General features: G+C 50.7%; 1 protein-coding gene across 1 annotated transcript; it reads left to right on the top strand.

Annotated features, from left to right (window-relative positions):
- Positions 1 to 9,873: 9,873 nt before the first annotated feature.
- On the top strand, positions 9,874 to 18,141 carry LOC129502020 (uncharacterized). Its single transcript, XM_055313370.1, has 3 exons — positions 9,874 to 9,885; positions 12,882 to 13,432; positions 18,114 to 18,141. Exons 1-3 carry the CDS (start codon positions 9,874 to 9,876, stop codon positions 18,139 to 18,141), a joined length of 591 nt encoding a protein of 196 aa, XP_055169345.1.
- Positions 18,142 to 18,737: the final 596 nt, after the last annotated feature.

The raw sequence follows: 18,737 nt of genomic DNA, 5'->3' as shown, positions 1-18,737 counted from the left end.
ATCACAGGGACGCCTGGGTGGCTTAGTTGATTGAGCGGCCGATCTGGACTGTGGCTCAGGTCATGATCTCAGGGTCCTGGGACTGAGCCCTGCGTTGGGCTTCCTGCTGGGCGGGGAGTCTGCTTAAAGATTCTCTCTCTCCCCACTTCTGCCCTGTCCCTCCGTTAGTGCTCTCATGCACTGTCTCCCCCTCCAAAAGAAATAAATCTTTAAAAAATTATATATTACTCGTAATATACATGGGAAACATATATGAAATGCACATTAAGTGAAGAAGTGGGAATAGAAGTGCACATTTATGCATATACGAAGGCTAGAAGGAAACATAGAAAGCAAAAAAAAAAAAAAAAACCAAAAAGGCTGCATTTACCTGAGCAAACTATAAAGTCACATTCGTTTAACAAATCTTTTAAATAAACAAGCACTACGAGATATGGAAGCTACATAGTGTTGATCGGTAGAGGAGTGGATAAAGAAGATGTGGTGTGTGTGTGTGTGAGTGTACAATGGAATACCCTCAGCTATAAAAAAAGATTGAAATCTTGCCATCTGGGACAACATGGACCTAGAGAATATTTATGCTCAGTGAAGTGAAGTTAGAGAAAAACAAATCCCATATGATTTCACGTCTATGTGGAATCTAAAAAAAAAAAAAAAAAAAAAAAAAACCAACAAAACGAACAAAAACAGAAGCACTCATAAATACAGAGAACAAACTGCTGGGCGCCGGAGGGGTGTGGGGGGTGGAGGAGGGGGGAAATAGGTGGAGGGGATGAAGAGGCACAAACGTCTACGTGTAAAATAAGTAAGGCCCAGGGATGAAAGGTACAGTTTACTACCTCTGTAGGGCGGCAGCCGGTAACCGGCGGTGGGGAGCGCGGTCTAACTCCCAGCAAGGCGCGCAGCCGCTGAATCTCTAGGGCGCACACGTGAAACTGACACTACGTGGTCCCCCCTCAATTCACTCGTGGGTCCCTGGGCCACCAGCTCATCTTCCCAGCTCTTCCCCTCACCCGGCACCGAGGGTCTCCTCCCCAGGGACAGCCACTGTCACTACTAGCAGTTCCCAGCCCTCAGAGCCAGCCTCTGCGTGTGCAGACCTGAATGTGTTTCCCGCAGCCCTTTTACACAAAAGACAGATTGTGCATGGTGTTTCACAACCTACCTTTTGTGCTGTAACATCTTAGAAAGCTTCGTACATAAACACACCCAGGATTTCTTTTTTTCTTTTCTTTTTTTTTTTTTTTTAACACTGTTGGTTGAACATATCTTTAAAATAGGTGCGGAGGGCAGCTTGGGTCATTTTGAGCCTTTTGCACTATTAACGACGTTGCAACGAATACACACCTTCATGCACCCACCTGGGCAATAAATACTGAGGCGGATTTAAAATAGACGCCTGGAAGTGAATTACTGAATCAGAGAGTGTGTGAATTCTTGATTTAATGGGTATCTCCAGAGAAGTGACAGCAGTTTACATGCCCGCCAGCAGCACCGGAGAATGCCTATGTGTCCGTTCCTAACGCACCACATCATCCAACTCCTTGATCTGTGCTAATCTGTAGCATGGGGGAGAAAGTCTTAGTGTTATTTTAATTGCCTCTTTTTTTTTTTTTAATGAAGAGGGGATTGGTTATGGTTATTTTCCTGCTGAGTGAACATCTGCTTAAATTCAACACTTTTATTTTTTTATTTGTTTATTTTTTAAAGATTTTATTTATTCATGAGAGACATACAGAGAGAGAGGCAGAGACAGGCAGAGGGAGAAGCAGGCCTCTTTCATTAAAGTGATGGCTTGGGCATATTTTTGTAGGTTTATATATATATATATATATATATATATATAGTCCAATTTTTTAAAAAAATGTATTAAAAAGTAAATGGTCATAATCACCTCCTATCCCCATATCCTCTTTACCTATTAGAAAACCAGAATTATTCATTTCTTGGATGTCCTTCCAGAACTTCTTTGTACAATACCCAACCAAATAAGAATCTATCCCTCCGCCACACACACACACGTGTTTAACAAACCGGTGCATATTCTCACCCTGCCCCACATCTGGCTTGTCAAGATATCTCGGAGAGTCTGTCATTTGTGTAGCCAGAGCTCTTCCATATTCTTTCAAGCTGGCTCCTTACTATAGACACTGGATTCTTTTTCCACTTCTTGTTAGGACTAACACTGTGACAAAAATCTTTCACATAGAATGTTTCACTTATGTGAAATGAATAACACTACTACTACTACTACTACTACTACTACTACTACTCCTCTTCAGTGTGGGGGCACCTGGCTGGCTAAGTCGGTGGAGCACGTGGTCTTGGGGTTGTCAGTTCAAGCCCCACGCTGACCCTAAAAAAATAAATAAATAAAACAAATTCCTAGAACTGCTGAGCTTGTATTATCTATAATTTTGATAACAATTTGCCAAAACAAGGGCACCTGGGTGGCTCATTTGGTGGAGTGTTGTTTGCCTTCGGCTCGGGTCATAATCTCAGGGTCCTGGGACCAAGCCCTGAGTCAGGCTCTCCTCAGTGGGGAGTCTGCTTCTATGGTCTCACTTCCTCTATGGTCTCTCTCTTTCTCTAAAATAAATAAAATCTTAAAAAAAAAAAAAAAAAAAAAAAAAAAAAAGAGTTTGCCGAAACAGACCTGGATGGCTGCTGCACTCAGTGATGTGCCTCCAGCAACACTTGCACATACTTGTTTCATCTTAAGGGCTTTCTGGGTGGAGAACTGGATGTGGGACTTGATCCCAGGACCCTGGGATCACGCCCTGAGCCAAAGGCAGGTGCTCAATCACTGAGCCACCCAGGCTTCCCTAATTTTTATTCTTGTTGATTTTTACCTTACTTGTTTACTTGGGAAAGCACTGCCATTTAAAATGGATCTCCCCTTAAGATCACTCAAATGGGCAGCCCCGGTGGTGCAGCGGTTTAGCACCACCTGCAGCTCAGGGTGTGATCCTGGAGACCCAGGATCGAGTCCCACGTCAGGCTCCCTGCATGGAACCTGCTTCTCCCTCTGCCTGTGTCTCTCCCTCTCTATCACTCATGAATAAATAAATAATCAAAAAAAAAAAGATACACTCAAATGCAAAGCAACCAGAATAACAAGGAGTGGAGGATGGAGGGGGCGCTCTTACACACCTACATGTGGTGTAAGACCCCCCCCTTCACACTAATGGACACCTGCTACTATACACATCGCTACACAATTCTAAATTGCATATGACAGCTCTTACAATTCTGTATTAATTAGTCCCTTATCATAGGTAATAAAAATTCTCCCCATTTTTGAGCGTGGCTGTTTCCCCCTTGCACGATTAAAAAAATTATGTGATTTTTCTTTTTGCAGCTTTTGAGTTTCATCTTGCTCGGAAAGGCCTCAGTTCCCTTCCTCCTAGTTTCTCAGTTCTTGATTGAAACACTGGATCCCTTGATACTAGATTTCCATGGCGATCCAAACTTATTTTCTTCCAGCTGGCTAGCCAGTGGCTCGCTATTTGTGGAAGGATCGTTTCCCAGCATTGACTCAACTGCCCCCTCATCATACAAAGGCCCGTGTGTACTTGTTTTGATGTCTGGACTTTAAATTCTGTTTTCTCTGCCTCATCTCCTGCTCAGGTATTTCTTAGTGATCCTTGCATCTTCACCTTACACGCTAACTTGGGATTCCGTGGTCACGGCTCATGGCCCCAGAGCCCCAGCATGGGACACACTGTTCTGGAGGCCCTACAGAGAGATCTTTTCCTGCTCTCACAACAGCCTAAAGGGAAGCCATATATATTAAATTTTATTTGAGAGAGAGATAGCAAGAGAGAGAGAGAGAGAGAGAGAGAACATGAGGAGGGGGAGGGACAGAGGGAGAAGCGGGCTCCCTGGTGAGCTGGAGCCTGGCACAGAGCTCGATCCCAGGACCCCAGGATCATGACCTGAGCAGAAGGCAGATGCCTCACCGACTGAGCCACCCAGGTGCCCCAAGGGAAGTCACCTTAACCATCTTACAGATGGTGAGGTGAAGCATCAAATTGTCACAAAGGCCATCAGTCAGCGAGCTAGGGGTCCACGTGAGTCCAAGCAGATGTTCTGCTCGCTGAAATCACAGCAACAGGACAACTGAGGCCTCCCAAAGGCCATATTCTATAGTCACGACCCCCAAGTTCTCTCTACTCGGATCTGCAGAATGACCTGGCTGCTAACTTTAATTCTCCGTCTCAAAAATCCATAGCACATAAAATGCTAAGACTTTTTAAATGTTCTTTTATAGAACTAGATTTGGCTTCTTCACAACTAAGCCGAGTGTTTTTCCTATTTATCGCAAAGCTAGAGACTAAATGTGTTAAAATGCCTGGAAATCTCTGGAAACCAACTTCCCTTCTTCTCCTTCCGCAGGTGTCAGACCTCTATCATTCTGTCTCAGTGCCACTTACCCTTTATTTTCCAACTTTGTGTTCCTCTGTGCTGCACTGTATTGAGCCTTTTCTGACTTTACCCTCCAGTTCACTAATTACATATTCAGCGCTATGTGATTTGATGTTGAACCTGTTCATTTGAATTTGTTGTTGTTACTGTACACGTTTTTATTTCTAGAAATTCAATTTGGTTCTTTTACAAAGCTGCTATATTGTTTTTCACAATTTTCTGTTTCCTAAGGATATCCTAAAGCCTGCTTTTATTTTTGCTAACCATAATTAGTCTGTTGACAGTTGAATCTGCCAATTACAATTTGTCTGAAATCTTTGCAAGTTATGTTCCTGACTCTAGATCATGGAGTTTTTTGCTTTTTTTTTTTTTCTCGACTGGCTATGCATGGGGCATTGCATTTGGGGAAAAAAATTATATATATATAAAGAAATGTCTTGAGGCCAGTGAAAGTAATTTAGTAATTAGTCCTGAAATCTGTGTTTGCCTTCACCAGGGCCTGAGTCATTACCACTCTGGGGCCATCTATAAAAATATATATACATATATAAAAATATATATACAGTCAAGGTTTGAAAACTCATGGATGACCCAGCCAATTAAAAACAGGCTATAATTCAACATGAGCTGTTCATTTGAAGTCAGTGTCTACCCTGATGGAGTTGGGCTCCCAATTTTTTTGCATGGAGGGTCTACTGTCCTAATCTTCAGAGCTCATTTGGGGGATTAACAATTGCCCTTGGATAAAATGCGGTTTCCTGGTATGCTCCCCACCCCAGAGGTGCCTCTTTGGGGAGCAAAGGCAGATGGTGAGCTCAGTTGGGAGTAGGGGGCAAAAGGCGGCTGGGATGTGAGAGGCGTATTATGGTAAACAGGGAGTAATGCATTTTCAACAGGGGTGCTGTCGACTGTAATGCACAGCAAGCAGGGGATACAAAAGATAAGGGGAAGATGAGTTTACCCCTGTGACTGGTAGCTGAGGATAATGAGGCCTCCTTCACGACATCTACGCCTGCACACAAAGGGGACTCTCCAGAGAGGCCTTCCCTGGACACTAGGAGAATAAACCCAGAGCCTCACCCCCTCCCCCTATTACTCTTCTTTATGCCCTTAGCACCAATCAGGCCCCCCTCCGCGTCTAAGGAGCTGTTTATGTCTGCCTCCTTCAGGAGAATATAGGCTCTACCAAGGCAGGGCGTCACCCTGCACACTGCCAGGCCCCAGTGCCTTTGCACAGAGCCCGACGCCAAAGGCTTTCTCAACACATCTCTGGTGAACACGTGCGTACATGAACTAATGTGAGAACCGATGATTCCACTGAAGGAGACACAGGTCAGGAGGGGAGGCAGACTGCAAGGGGAAGTGTCAGGAGTCTGGTTTACACACTGAGTGTTGCCCAAGGGACACAGCCCATCAACGGGAGGGAAGGAAGGAGGGTCAGAAACAGGAAAGGAGCCATCCAACTAAAGCTGATAAAGGCACACCTTGGTTTTCTTCTTACAACACTCGGGCCACGAATGGACATTCACAGCAGATGATGATTGCAACCACACCTCAATGTCTTAGAGCCAGAGTAGATACTAGGTGTCTTTTTATTTTAATTAACCACTTTTTTTTTAGAGTAGTTTTAGATTCATAGCAAAAAAATGAAGGGAGAGCAGAGGATAGCCATTCACCCCCTGCCCTACCCCACGCAGAGCCTCTCCATCAACATCACCCACCAGAGGGCACATTTTTTTACAAATGCATAAATCTTCACTGACATGTCATAATCACCCAGAGTCCACAGTTTACACTAGAATTTATTCATGAGGTTGTAAATTCTATGCCTTTAGATAGATGTGCAACCACAGGTTTCCACCATTATAGTGTCCTACAGAGTAATTTCACTGCCCTAAAAATCCTCTGTGCTCTGCTTGTTCATCCCTCCCTCACCCCAGCCCCTGGCAACCACTGATCTCTGTAGTGTCTCCATGGTTTGGGCTTTTCCAGAATGTCATACAGCTGTAATCATACAGTTAATAGCCCTTAACAATATGCATTTAACTTCCCTCCACATTTTTTACAACTTGAGGGCTCATTTCTTCCAGGACTGAGTAACCCATGGTTTGGATGCACCCATTCGCCTCTTCACCTATGGAGGAACAGCTTGGTTTCTTCCAAGCTTTGACTATTATCTTTAAAGCCTTATAAACATCTATGTGCAGGTGTTCATGTGGACATAAGCTTTTAACAACTTTGGGTAATACCAAGGAGCGTGCTTGCTGGATCGTACGTAACAATAGTTAGAATGAGTTAGTTTTGTGAGAAATGCTCCAAACCAGCCAAAGTGGCTGTACCATTTTTGCATTTCCAACCAACAGTGACTGGGAGTTCTTCTCGCTCCACATCCTCACCAGCATCTGGGGTTGTCAGTGTTCTGGATCTTGCCTATTCCAATAGATGTGCAGTGGTGTCATTGTTTTAACTCCCATTTCTCTTGTGAGACATATGATGTGGAATATCTTTTCATCCGCTTATCTGACATCTGTATATCTTCGTTGGTGAAGTGTCTGTTAAAGCCGTTGGTCCATTTTTAAATTAGTTGTTTGTTTTCTTCTTGTTGAGTTTTAAGAGTTCTTTGTGCATTTTGGCTAACAGATCCCTACCAGATGTATCTTTTGCAAGTATTTTCTCCTGGACTATGGCTTGTCTTCTCATTCTCTTGACACTTTGAAGAGCAGACATTTTTAACTTTATTTTTATTTATTTTTTAATTTTTTTCCCATTTTTAACTTTAAATGAAGCCCAGCTCATCAATGATTTCTTTCAGGACCACGCCTTTCATGCTGTATTTAAAAAGTCATCACTACACCCAGCGTCATGTAGGTTATCTTCTAGGGGTTTTATAGTTTTGCATTTTACATTTATGTCTGGGATCAGTTCTGACTCAATTTTGGTAAAAGGTATAAGGTCTGTTTCTAGATTCATTTTTCGCATGTGGATGTTCTAGTCTTCCAAGACCATCTGTTGAAAAGGCTGTCTTTGTTCAATTGTATTGCCTTTGCTCCCTGTCAAAGATCAGTTAACTAGAGCTATGTGGGTCTATTACTGAGCTTTTTATTCTGTTCCATTGATCTGTTTGTCTATTCTTTTTTTTTAATATTTTATTTATTTATTCATGAGAAAGACAGAGAGAGAGAGGCAGAGACACGGGCAGAGAGAGAAGCAGGCTCCATGCAGGGAGCCCGACGTGGGACTCGATCCCGGGTCTCCAGGATCACGCCTTGGGCTGAAGGCAGCACTAAACCACTGAACCACCCAGGCTGCCCCTGCTTGTCTATTCTGACACCAATACCATGCTGTCTTAATCACTATAATTTTATATTTAAGTTTTCAAGTTGGGTAATCCTAGTCTGGTAACTTCGTTCTCCTCTAATACTGTGCTGGCGATTCTGGGTCTTCCTCCTCTCCATATAAACTTTAGAATCAGTTTGTCAAGATCCACAAAATAACTTGTTGGGATTTTGATCGGGATGGCATTGAAACTACAGACCAAGTTGGGAAGAACTAGCATCTTGATAACATTGAATCTTCCTATCCATGAACGTGGAATATCTCTCCCATTTATTTAGTGTTTCTTTGATTTTGTTCAACGGCACTTTGTAGTTTTCCTCATATAGATCTTGTACATATTTTGTTAGATTTCCACCTACGTATTTCATTTGGGGGGGTTGCTAATTAAACGGTATTATAACATTTTTAGAACTGCTAAGATTAAATGAACTAATATCTGGAGTGTTCTAGCACAGACAGCCTGAAGCTGAGACACTGCATTACTTATGGACTCTGCACTTCGTCCTATAAGGCTCTGAGGCAGCCAGAGACTCTGCTGAGTTGGTGGTGAAGTTGTTCAGAATCGTGGCCAGCTGACCAACTACAAGAAAAGTAAAGGCTCTCCACATCCTGGGAGGCCCCCTAGGAAGGCCACAGGACAGTGGAAGGGCTTACCCTTCCAAGCTCTTCCAACCTTGGGGGAAGAGGTGTTCACCATCTTTCACAGGGCCAGAAACCCAGACAGAGGATCTCCAGGGAAGATGCAAGTCTAAGTTCAATTCAATTCAATTCACAAAACATTTATTAAGCACCTCCTAGATACCAGGCACTATTTAAGCCCCAGAGATACATCAGAGAACAAAACTGACAAGGACCCAGGACTTAGGCAGCTCACCTTCCAGTGCAAATTTATGAAAAGCAAAGCAGCTTTTCATAACAACACAGATCCCTAGGGAGGACTGACGGGCAGTCAGGAGCATGCCAGTGGAAAACCCTCTGCAACCAAGAGGAGCAGAGCGTGCGCAGGAAGGCCCCCAAGGCTCTTGTACCAGGAGTCATACGGAAAGGCACTGGTGATGCTGGGGGGGCCAGGGATGGTAGAGGTGATGACAAGCAGGACATGAGGCTTCCCCGGAGGGAAAAGAAGCCTGAGGTTGGAGAGGGCAACTCTTGGGTGAAAACTCTCAACCCTTTTCTAAACCATAACTTTGTCAGAAGCTTCCTTGTCTCCAAGAGGTTGAGAGGAGAAATCCAGGGACTGTGAACTCTGGGTTGGCAGATTTCAGTTTAGAAATCTCTGAATCTGAATGGGGTCAGAAGCAACTGGGAGAGGTGAAAGGAGCATATAGATTGAGGGGCCGTCTGCCCTTCTTTCAGCTGCCATTCTGGGCTGCGCCCCTTTTATTCTGGGAGTGACCTGGTGGGCCGGATGTAACGCACACATGAAGGTCTCACGCTGACCACACAGCCACTTGTTCATGAACAGTCATTGCTCTTGGGTAGGACTGGTGGGTGAGGGTCCAGGGCAGTACGTCTAAGCTTCTGAACTGGTTTCATCTTTTCTGCTTGTCAAGTTGTTACTTGCAGACTGTTTCTCTGCAAGTATCTCAAAGGTGCCAGATCCTTTTGTGCAGATAATCCATGTTGACTTTGGGGTTTTCATTTGAAAAGGCATTTCCCGCAGAAACCAAGAGTTGAGTCACATGCTTCACTACACAAATCCACCCTGAAATGGACACTTACGGTGTGAGGAAGAGTCCAAATTTTTGAAGTGTGTTTCTCCTAGTTGTGACTGCAGAGTTTTATATCCCATCGTACAAAATGCTTCTTACACGTTTCGTGCGTCATCATGTTGGTCATGGTCAGCATCCTGGGACAGGGAAGAACTGTAGCAGAAGTCACGCATCTCCTGGAAGAGGCCCTCATGCAGGGAATGAATCATTTGTGGGGAGAAAAGACACCCGATTTTCATGCACTCGAGTGACACAAAAGTGTGAGAACAGCTCCAAGGGTAGGTTGGAGCATACTCGTCAGAAGAGAGGGTCCATGTGGGGACTGGAAAAGAGGTTTTGGCCACAAGTGCAATATAAACCAGTAACATAAACCAATATTAAGTAGTTGGTGCGGGAGATGGATGATGCCGTACGCTCCCTTGAGCTCAATCCCAGATCCGTGGTTGCCCCACTTGCTCAGCGTGACAGCCAAAGTACAAATAGGATAAACTTAGTAGCACACAGCACCAAGCTGGAACCCGGGTCTCAGCACCCCGGCCCCGTAGTCAGGTGTCCCACCTTCCTGGAGGGCCATGCCTCCTTTCCTGAAGGTGTATACAAACTGAGAGGTCACCAGGGTCTTTGAGGGCCCAGGGCAGAGTGCGCACACACTCACAATGACCTCCTAGACTCTGTGTGACCCCCGCGTCTCTTCCTCCTCACCTTTATCCCCGGTGTGATCTGTTTACTTGCACCTTACCCAGAATACAAGATCCCTGAGAAATAAAAACAAGCAAACCAACACCCAAACTCAATCCCTTTGCTGCTGGTTTTCACTTTTTATGAAACAATTTTTGCTGGCTGCAGTGGCTAAAACTCTCAAGACGAAGAGCATGGAGATTGGATCAGATGGACTCTGATCCCCTGGTTCTGTCTCTCAGCAGCTGGGTGTGAGCTAATGAGGGGGGAGGAGGGCCCACAACACCCACGTCAGAGGTGAGAAGATACAGACAAGGTACCAGAACACTGCGGGATGTAAAAAAAAAAAAAAAAAAGCACCCTATCCACAGTCACTATTATTATTTCAATGGGTTATTTGGTCTCTCACTGTCATAAGCAATCACGAGAAAAACTAGCTGAATTTCAGCTCTGATTTAGAAAAAAGTTAAGTAAGGGCCTATCACAGACACTGTATGATACCTGTCCTCGGATATTCCAATGAGAAAAGATCTTTCATTCTTTTTCTCTATTTTCTTTCTTTCTTTCTTTCTTTCTTTCTTTCTTTCTTTCTTTCTTTCTTTCTTTCTTTCTTTCTTCTTTCTTTCTTTCTTTCTTTCTTCTTTCTTTCTTTCTTTCTTTCTTTCTTTCTTTCTTTCTTTCTCCCTTTCTTTTTCTCTTTCTTTCTCTTTCTTTTCTTTTCTTTCTTTCTTTTTTTTTTTTTTTTTTTTTTGAGAGAGAGAGTGCATGAGCAGGGGAAGAAGGGGCAGGGAGTCAGAGAGAGAGGGGGAGAGAACCCTAAGCAGGCTCCCCTCACAGACTGGATGACCCAGGGCCCTGCCTCACCGCCAGGAGATCATGACCTGAGCATAAATCAAGAACCGGATGCTTAGCTGACCGCTTAGCTGGCCGAGCCGCCTAGGCTCCCCGAGAAAGGCTGTTTCTTAAAGGCGAGTCCCTTGGGAAAGAAAACAAAACAAACCATCTCAACCACACGCGCATTAACTGTCCCCAAATGCTAAATGCAAGGAAACAGACTATTCGTGAAACTCAGTGATTTCCAAGTTGGACCAGCTGCCGCAAGGAGGCGGCCCGAGCTGTGCAGGGCTGCCCTGGCCGGACCCCACTGGCACCCGCAGCACCCCGCTCCCTCCCGCACCTCCTGACGACCCACCGCCCTGCCTGGGGCGGGTCGGGGTCATTCCCAGCACTTCCTTTTGGGGGTCCTCGGAGCAGCGCAGGCCCTTGTGCTGAAAGGAGTGAAGGGAAGTCCCTGCCCTCCGGGCGCCCCACCACCCGCCCAACAGGACGCCCCCGCCCGACACGGGGGCCCGCCCGACACGGCCCAACACGACCCCCCAACACGACCCCCGCCCCCCCCCCCCGGCCCCGATGACGTCACCCCCGCCCCCGCCCGCCGGGACGGAGCATCCAGTCCCCACGGCGGTGCCCCGCTGTCAGGGGGAAGCCGAGGTGGCCGGGCCTGACCCCCCCCCCCCCCGCTCCCCCCGGCCGGGCGCGTCCCTGGCTGCCCGGTGGGGTCGGGCACGTGGGGGCAGCCCGGGGCCCGGGTCGCGGCCAGCGCCCCCCGGCGGCTGAGAAGAGGCCGGCCCGGGTCGCCCGTCCCTCGCGCCACGTCCCCGACGTGAGGTGCGGGTCCCCGCGACAACGGGCGGGTCCCCCCTTCCCGGGTCCCCCCATCCCGGGTTCCCCCATCCCCGGTCACCCGCCCCGGCCCGGCCCGGCCCCCTCACCCAGCCGCCGCCGCTCCTCTCCGCCCGCGGGGGTCCGTGCGCGCCGTCCGGCCCGCGCCATCCCGCCCACTGCGCACGCGCCCACCCCGCCCGCCGCTGGGGGCGCCCTCTCCGACCCCCGCCCCCACCCGGGGACCCCACCGCCGCGCTCCTGCCCCGCCCAGGCACCCCTCCCACCGTGCCCCGGGGACCCCACCATCTCCCCGCCCCTCCCACCGTGCCCCGGGGACCCCACCATCTCCCCGCCCCTCCCACCGTGCCCCGGGGACCCCACCATCCCCCCGCCCCTCTGCACCCCGTGCCCCGGGGACCCCACCATCTCCCCGCCCCTCCCACCGTGCCCCGGGGACCCCACCATCTCCCCGCCCCTCCCACCGTGCCCCGGGGACCCCACCATCTCCCCGCCCCTCTGCACCCCGTGCCCCGGGGACCCCACCATCTCCCCGCCCCTCTACACCCCGTGTCCCGGGGACCCCACCATCTCCCCGCCCCTCTGCACCCCGTGCCCCGGGGACCCCACCATCCCCCCGCCCCTCTGCACCCGGTGCCCCAGGGACCCCACCATCTCCCCGCCCCTCTGCACCCCGTGCCCCGGGGACCCCACCATCCCCCCGCCCCTCTGCACCCCGTGCCCCGGGGACCCCACCATCCCCCCGCCCCTCTGCACCCCGTGCCCCGGGGACCCCACCATCTCCCCGCCCCTCTACACCCCGTGCCCCGGGGACCCCACCATCTCCCCGCCCCTCTACACCCCGTGTCCCGGGGACCCCACCATCTCCCCGCCCCTCTGCACCCCGTGTCCCGGGGACCCCACCATCTCCCCGCCCCTCTACACCCCGTGCCCCGGGGACCCCACCATCTCCCCGCCCCTCTACACCCCGTGTCCCGGGGACCCCACCATCTCCCCGCCCCTCTGCACCCCGTGCCCCGGGGACCCCACCATCTCCCCGCCCAGGCACCCCTCCCACCGTGCCCCGGGGACCCCACCATCTCCCCGCCCCTCTGCACCCCGTGCCCCGGGGACCCCACCATCCCCCCGCCCCTCTGCACCCCGTGCCCCGGGGACCCCACCATCCCCCCGCCCCTCTGCACCCCGTGCCCCGGGGACCCCACCATCTCCCCGCCCCTCTACACCCCGTGCCCCGGGGACCCCACCATCTCCCCGCCCCTCTACACCCCGTGTCCCGGGGACCCCACCATCTCCCCGCCCCTCTGCACCCCGTGTCCCGGGGACCCCACCATCTCCCCGCCCCTCTACACCCCGTGCCCCGGGGACCCCACCATCTCCCCGCCCCTCTACACCCCGTGTCCCGGGGACCCCACCATCTCCCCGCCCCTCTGCACCCCGTGCCCCGGGGACCCCACCATCTCCCCGCCCCTCTACACCCCGTGCCCCGGGGACCCCACCATCCCCCCGCCCCTCTGCACCCCGTGCCCCGGGGACCCCACCATCTCCCCGCCCCTCTGCCCCGAGTCCCGGGGCCCCATCACCACCTCCCGGGCTAGGTGGACCGGGGGAGGCACCGGGAGACCTCAGCCGCCTTCCCGTGGAGGCCCTGCCACGGGGCACCCCGCAAACTGCCTTAGGCTTTCCGGAGGCGGGTGCTGACACTGCCCAGCTCGCCGCCCCTGCAGGAGGCCCCACAGGGCAGTACTGAGGCGGACAGGGGCTTGCAGGAAAGGACAGGCCTTAGGGGAGGGCCCCTGTGGGTCAGGTGTCAACTCTCCTGCCCAGGCTCCAGCTCTCCCCTGGCCCACACCTGCTCCCGCTCCTGCAAGCCAGCGTTTGGCTTCCTCTCTGCTCCCCTCGGCCCCTTGTAATCGTGATTCATTTTTTGAAAGTATGAGGACCCCCCAGGGAGGCCTTTAGAACGAATCCCCATATTGAAATATTCCTGTGGAAATGCTGAGTCCGTTCTCCTGCCCTGGCCCGCAGGACTTCTGAAGAGTTGGCGTGAAGCGGGTTAATGAACGAAGCGGGTTAATGACTTCTTTGCCTGCAGACGCACCTGCGGTCCTGCGGGGCCCTGGTAGGCGGGGCCTGTGTTTTCTCTGTCCCTCGGCCACAGCCCTGGGGTGGGGGTGGGGGGACCCAGCAAGCGCTCAGCCCTGGCCTGTGCGCTGAATGAGGGCCTGTTAAAATGAGGAACTGGTGAAAAGTCCAGGCTTCACATCACTCAGCTCCCTCAGAGCATTTTCTCCCCCAAAAAGGTTGTATCAGCCAGCTCAGGCTGTAACAAAATACAAAATGCCACAGACTGGGTGGCGTAAACAGTCCCAGTTCATCTTCTTCACAGTCCTAGAGGCTTAGAGGTCCAAGATCAAAGCGCCTGCAGATTAGGTGCTTGGGGAGGTCTCTCTCTCCCAGGTTTGCAGGCAGCTGCCCTTGCTGTGGGCTCACTCGACCTTTCTGTGTGTGTGTGTGTGTGTGTGTGTGTGTGTGTGTGTGTGTGTGAGGGAGAGAGATAACACTCTGCTCTGTCTTCCTCTTCCCAGAAGGGCCCCAACCCTCATGACCTCAGGTACACCTAGTTATCTCCCAAAGGCCCCACCTCCAGATGCCCTCGCCCTGGGGTTAGGCCTCCAACAGGGCTGTTGAGAAGACACAAGCCTTCAGCCCACGACATCCATACCCAGGGCCACGCAAGCTTCCAGGAGGGAGTTGGGGGAGTCCGCTCTCCGAACCCTTTAGGTTTCAGATGAAGGAAGACATTGAGAGGCGCATCATGGGACTTGTCAGAGGTGATGTTGTCACACCCACGTGTCAGGTATAAATCTTCTCTCTGCGAAGGCCTGACTTTCAAGGGCCCCACCTTGGGTTCAGCTGAGAGATACACTAAGCTAGTATTTTTGGAACATTTGTTGCGGGAAGCTTTTGGCTCCTACCAGGAAATTGCAATTTGAGTTCAGGCCACAGGGATCAAGAAGAGGGTTGATGTCACACCTTCAATCACGCTAGCTAGTCATGAGTGTTGACGCATAAGGTGTGTTTGATCAGCATGGGGTGTGGCTGGAGGAAAGCAGTTTTGTGGGAGAAACAAGACCATTCATTTGTTCTTGACTCATCACACAGAACAAAAGTCAGAATGGCTGATGAATGCAAAGCAAAGACTCCCATGGTCACGTTGCCTCGTAGCCATCCCGGCAAGGAATCTGACATTGGAAACCTCCTTTTAGACATGAGTTAAATCCACACACACACCTGTTTTAGAGGTTACAGGAGAATTTTCAAAATCCATTAAATAAAAATCTCTGCCACCTTTTTTTTTTAAAGAATTTATTTATTTATTTATTTATTTATTTATTTATGCCTGAGAAACACACAGAGAGAGGCAGAGACACAGGCAGAGGGAGAAGCAGGCTCCCTGCCGGGAGCCCGATGTGGGACTCGATCCCAGGACCCCCGGGGTCACGGCCTGAGCTGAAGGCAGACGCTCCACCACTGAGCCACCCAGTTGTCGCATCTGCTTTCTTTCTAAAGGGAAAAACAAAAGTAGTTTTCACTTTTTCACTGACTCATGATCTTTTGGTCACTGCTAGCCTCTCTGTCCAGTGTCTTAACGAGGCGGTGAGTGGATGATTAAATATTTCACTATTGATGCGCCTGTTACTTCGATGACTTCATTTTATAACCACAACGGTGCAACAGAGTAGAGCTGCTCCCATGTCACAGATGGGGCCGCCGAGGATCTGAGAAGTGCAGTGGGCTGCTCCATGTCCCACAGCTGGTGGGACTCGGCCTATCGTTTGTGCATCTGTCACACAGCATTATAATGACGTGGTCCCCTCAGCTCGCCACCCACCAGTCCAGGTCCGTGAGTGGCCCGTGGGCAAGAACTCTCCCAGACTTGTGTATCCGGCTGCTAAAACGATCCTTGGTGCATTGCAATTCTTAATGCACTTGAATGAATGAAAGCATGAATGAGTGAACAAATGAATTCTATGGAAAATGGGCTAGAGCAGAGACGTCACATGATTCGAATGCATAAATTCTAGGTCCCAATCCTGGCTCCGCTTTTTCTCTAGCCAGCCCTTCATTTTGTCACCTGCGCAATCACAGGACGGTTACCGTTATTAACCATTCACCGCCACCCCACCTCCCCAGTTTTCACAAAAATGAAGTGAAAGCCTCTTGTGGGGGGGAAGCCAACGCAGACAAGTGAAATGCTGACCGGTCCAAGGGGGAGGGAGCAGCAGAGCGCCGTCGGCTCCCCCAACCCCAGGCGGAAGCTGAACCCCCAAATGCGCACATGGAGGCCTGGGATTTTCCCAGGTCCTGGCGGAGCAGAGCACAAAAAGCGGGCTGTCTGCAGGCTGCTCCGCACCCTGGCAGCTGCTGTGGGTTAAAGCGTATGCCGTGCAACTGCAGGGGGTGCGAAATGTTCCCTAATACCAACCCTCTCCCCAGCCTGCGACTTACACCAACATAGTGCTGGGGGGAGGCCTGCTTCTCAGCTGGGGCTGCACGATGAACCCCAAGCACATCTGGAAAGTACAGAACCAAGGTCTCACCCCCGAGGTGCCCAAGTCATTGCCCGGGAGAGACTCCAGGAAGTGGTTTTTAATTTTTTTTTTTTTTATGATAGCCACAGAGAGAGAGAGAGAGAGAGAGAGAGAGAGAGAGAGGCAGAGACACAGGCAGAGGGAGAAGCAGGCTCCATGCACCGGGAGCCCGACGTGGGACTTGATCCCGGGTCTCCAGGATCGCGCCCTGGGCCAAAGGCAGGCGCCAAACCACTGTGCCACCCAGGGATCCCCGGAAGTGAGGTTTTTAAAAGAACATGTAGGTAACTCTGCTGTATGAGCAAAATTAGATCTTACTGAGTTGGTATGTAGGGTTTTCCTTTCCTTTTTTTTTTTTTTTTTTTGTAGGGTTTTTCAATCCGGGCATTATTGATGTTTGGGGCCAGATAATCCTCTGCCGTGGGGCTGTCCTGGACAGGGTGGGACAGTTAGCAGCATCGCTGATCTCCATCTACTGGCAGGCCAGTGGCAACACCCCCATTGTGACCACCACCGATGTCTCCTGGGAGGCAAAACAGCCCCCCAACTTCAGTGGTTGAGAGCCACTGAATTTGACAATGAGGATGGGAGGAGAGATGAGAGATGGCATTTGATACTCTGGGTCATCCCAGGTCCTGCACCACCTGGGAGCTCATCAGACTTGCAGACCCCTCACCCCACCTGAAGTGGGATGCTGTTTTTCACAAGATCGCTGTGTCAATGTTTCAGAATATGGCCAGGGCACCGGTGTGGTGTCCCCTGGAAGCAGTTTTATTGAAATAGCAATTCACCATCTGCATCCAGAGAACATGAGATCAGAGCCAGAGGTCAGTGTGGAAGGGGTGTGATGGTGGGCGGTGTCAGAACCTCCCAGACAAGGACCCAAGGTGGCTGGGTTCCTTGCAGCAGAGCTCCACCAGGTGAGAGAGACAGTGGGAGGCCAGATGAGAGGGTGTACCTAGGGTGTACCTAAGGTGGGCCTTCCTGGATGGGAGGGCCGTGGGTGGGGACAGCCAAGGGAGAGGAGCCTTAATGACCGTCACAATCAGTGAACTGGGTGAGCAAGCCTGTTGCTATCACAGACTACCTGTTCCTCCCACATCTCCCTCCCAGACACCTTGCAAATGACAGGCAGGTGAGGCCACTTCTTCCAGGTGTGTGAAGGGGCTGCCCCCTGGTGGGTCAGGGAGCATGGGAGGGGCTGACTCTGCCTAGCCAGGGCCATCAGGGCACAGGGTGGCAGCAAGAGCCACGGCAGAGCTGCTGGGGAGCAGGGGGCAGACCTGCAGCCGGCCCCCCACTCTATCCCCATACATCCCCGCAGGTGAGAGCTGGCAGGAGCAGAGATGTCAAGGTTAGCTTTGAAAGGCAGGGGGAGCCACAGAAGGGCAGCCTGTGGGGATTTGCACAAACAGGATGGTGGCCCCGTGATGTCAATCCAATATCCAACTGGCACCCTTCCCGCCCCCATGTCATGTGGTAGCTCAGGTTTATGAGACTTGGCTTTTTTGTTCACCTCTGTCCCAGCATGTAGCTTGCTGCCCCACGGATGGCAGTTCCTTGGGAGATATCCTTCCGCTGAATATATGGATGGATGGATGGATGGATGGATGGATGGATGGATGGACGGATGGATAGCCCTCTGACCCTCTCCCCTCCCCTGACCCTCTCCCATCCCCCACAGCGCTGAGCACTACCTGGTGGTGTTTTAGGCACTTCATTGTGAACTTGCTTATTACCTGGAGTGTAACCCTTGCCCACCACCGCAAGCCCCATGAGGATAAGGTCTTTGACCCATTCACAGCTGAGTCACCAGGGCCTCGGACAGGACCGGGATCAGAGCCCCCACTTCCTAAATATTTGTTTAAGGACTGAATAAATGAATAAGCAAATAAGGTAGAGATGCAGCAGGTTTATTTTCATAACTGCAAGAGTGACCTCTTCCTTCTTCCTCTTCCTCTGATGACTTGATTCATTTTATATTTACCTGCTTCTGGAAAAATTATTTGGAAGTTCCCCAGCAAAGGACCAAGAGGGGTGTCTTCATTTTCCTCATGCCACAATGCCAGGGGGAAGTTTTGTCTCTTGGATACACTCTCTTCTCTTTCACAGACATTAGAAACTGCTTGTATTAACATTTCCTACTTCTTCTACAAGTTTTGCTTAGCGAATGCTTTAATTCATCCATCCATCGATCCCTCCATCTGTCTGTCCGTCCGTCCATCCATCCATCCATCCATTCAGTGAAAGGATATCTCCATCTGTCCATCCATCCATCCATCCATCCATCCATCCATCTATTCAGTGA

The sequence above is a fragment of the Nyctereutes procyonoides genome, unplaced genomic scaffold (assembly GCF_905146905.1).
Source record: "Nyctereutes procyonoides isolate TBG_1078 unplaced genomic scaffold, NYPRO_anot_genome, whole genome shotgun sequence".
Classification (NCBI taxonomy): Eukaryota; Metazoa; Chordata; class Mammalia; order Carnivora; family Canidae; genus Nyctereutes; species Nyctereutes procyonoides.
This window is presented reverse-complemented; position numbering and strand designations above follow the sequence as displayed.

What these genes read in the sequence shown, in the direction of transcription:
- LOC129502020 (XM_055313370.1), top strand. An exon ending in ATCACCACCTCCCGGGCTAG is followed by an intron (nt 13,433 to 18,113) that starts GTGGACCGGGGG and finishes CATCCCCCACAG; the next exon opens with CGCTGAGCACTACCTGGTGG.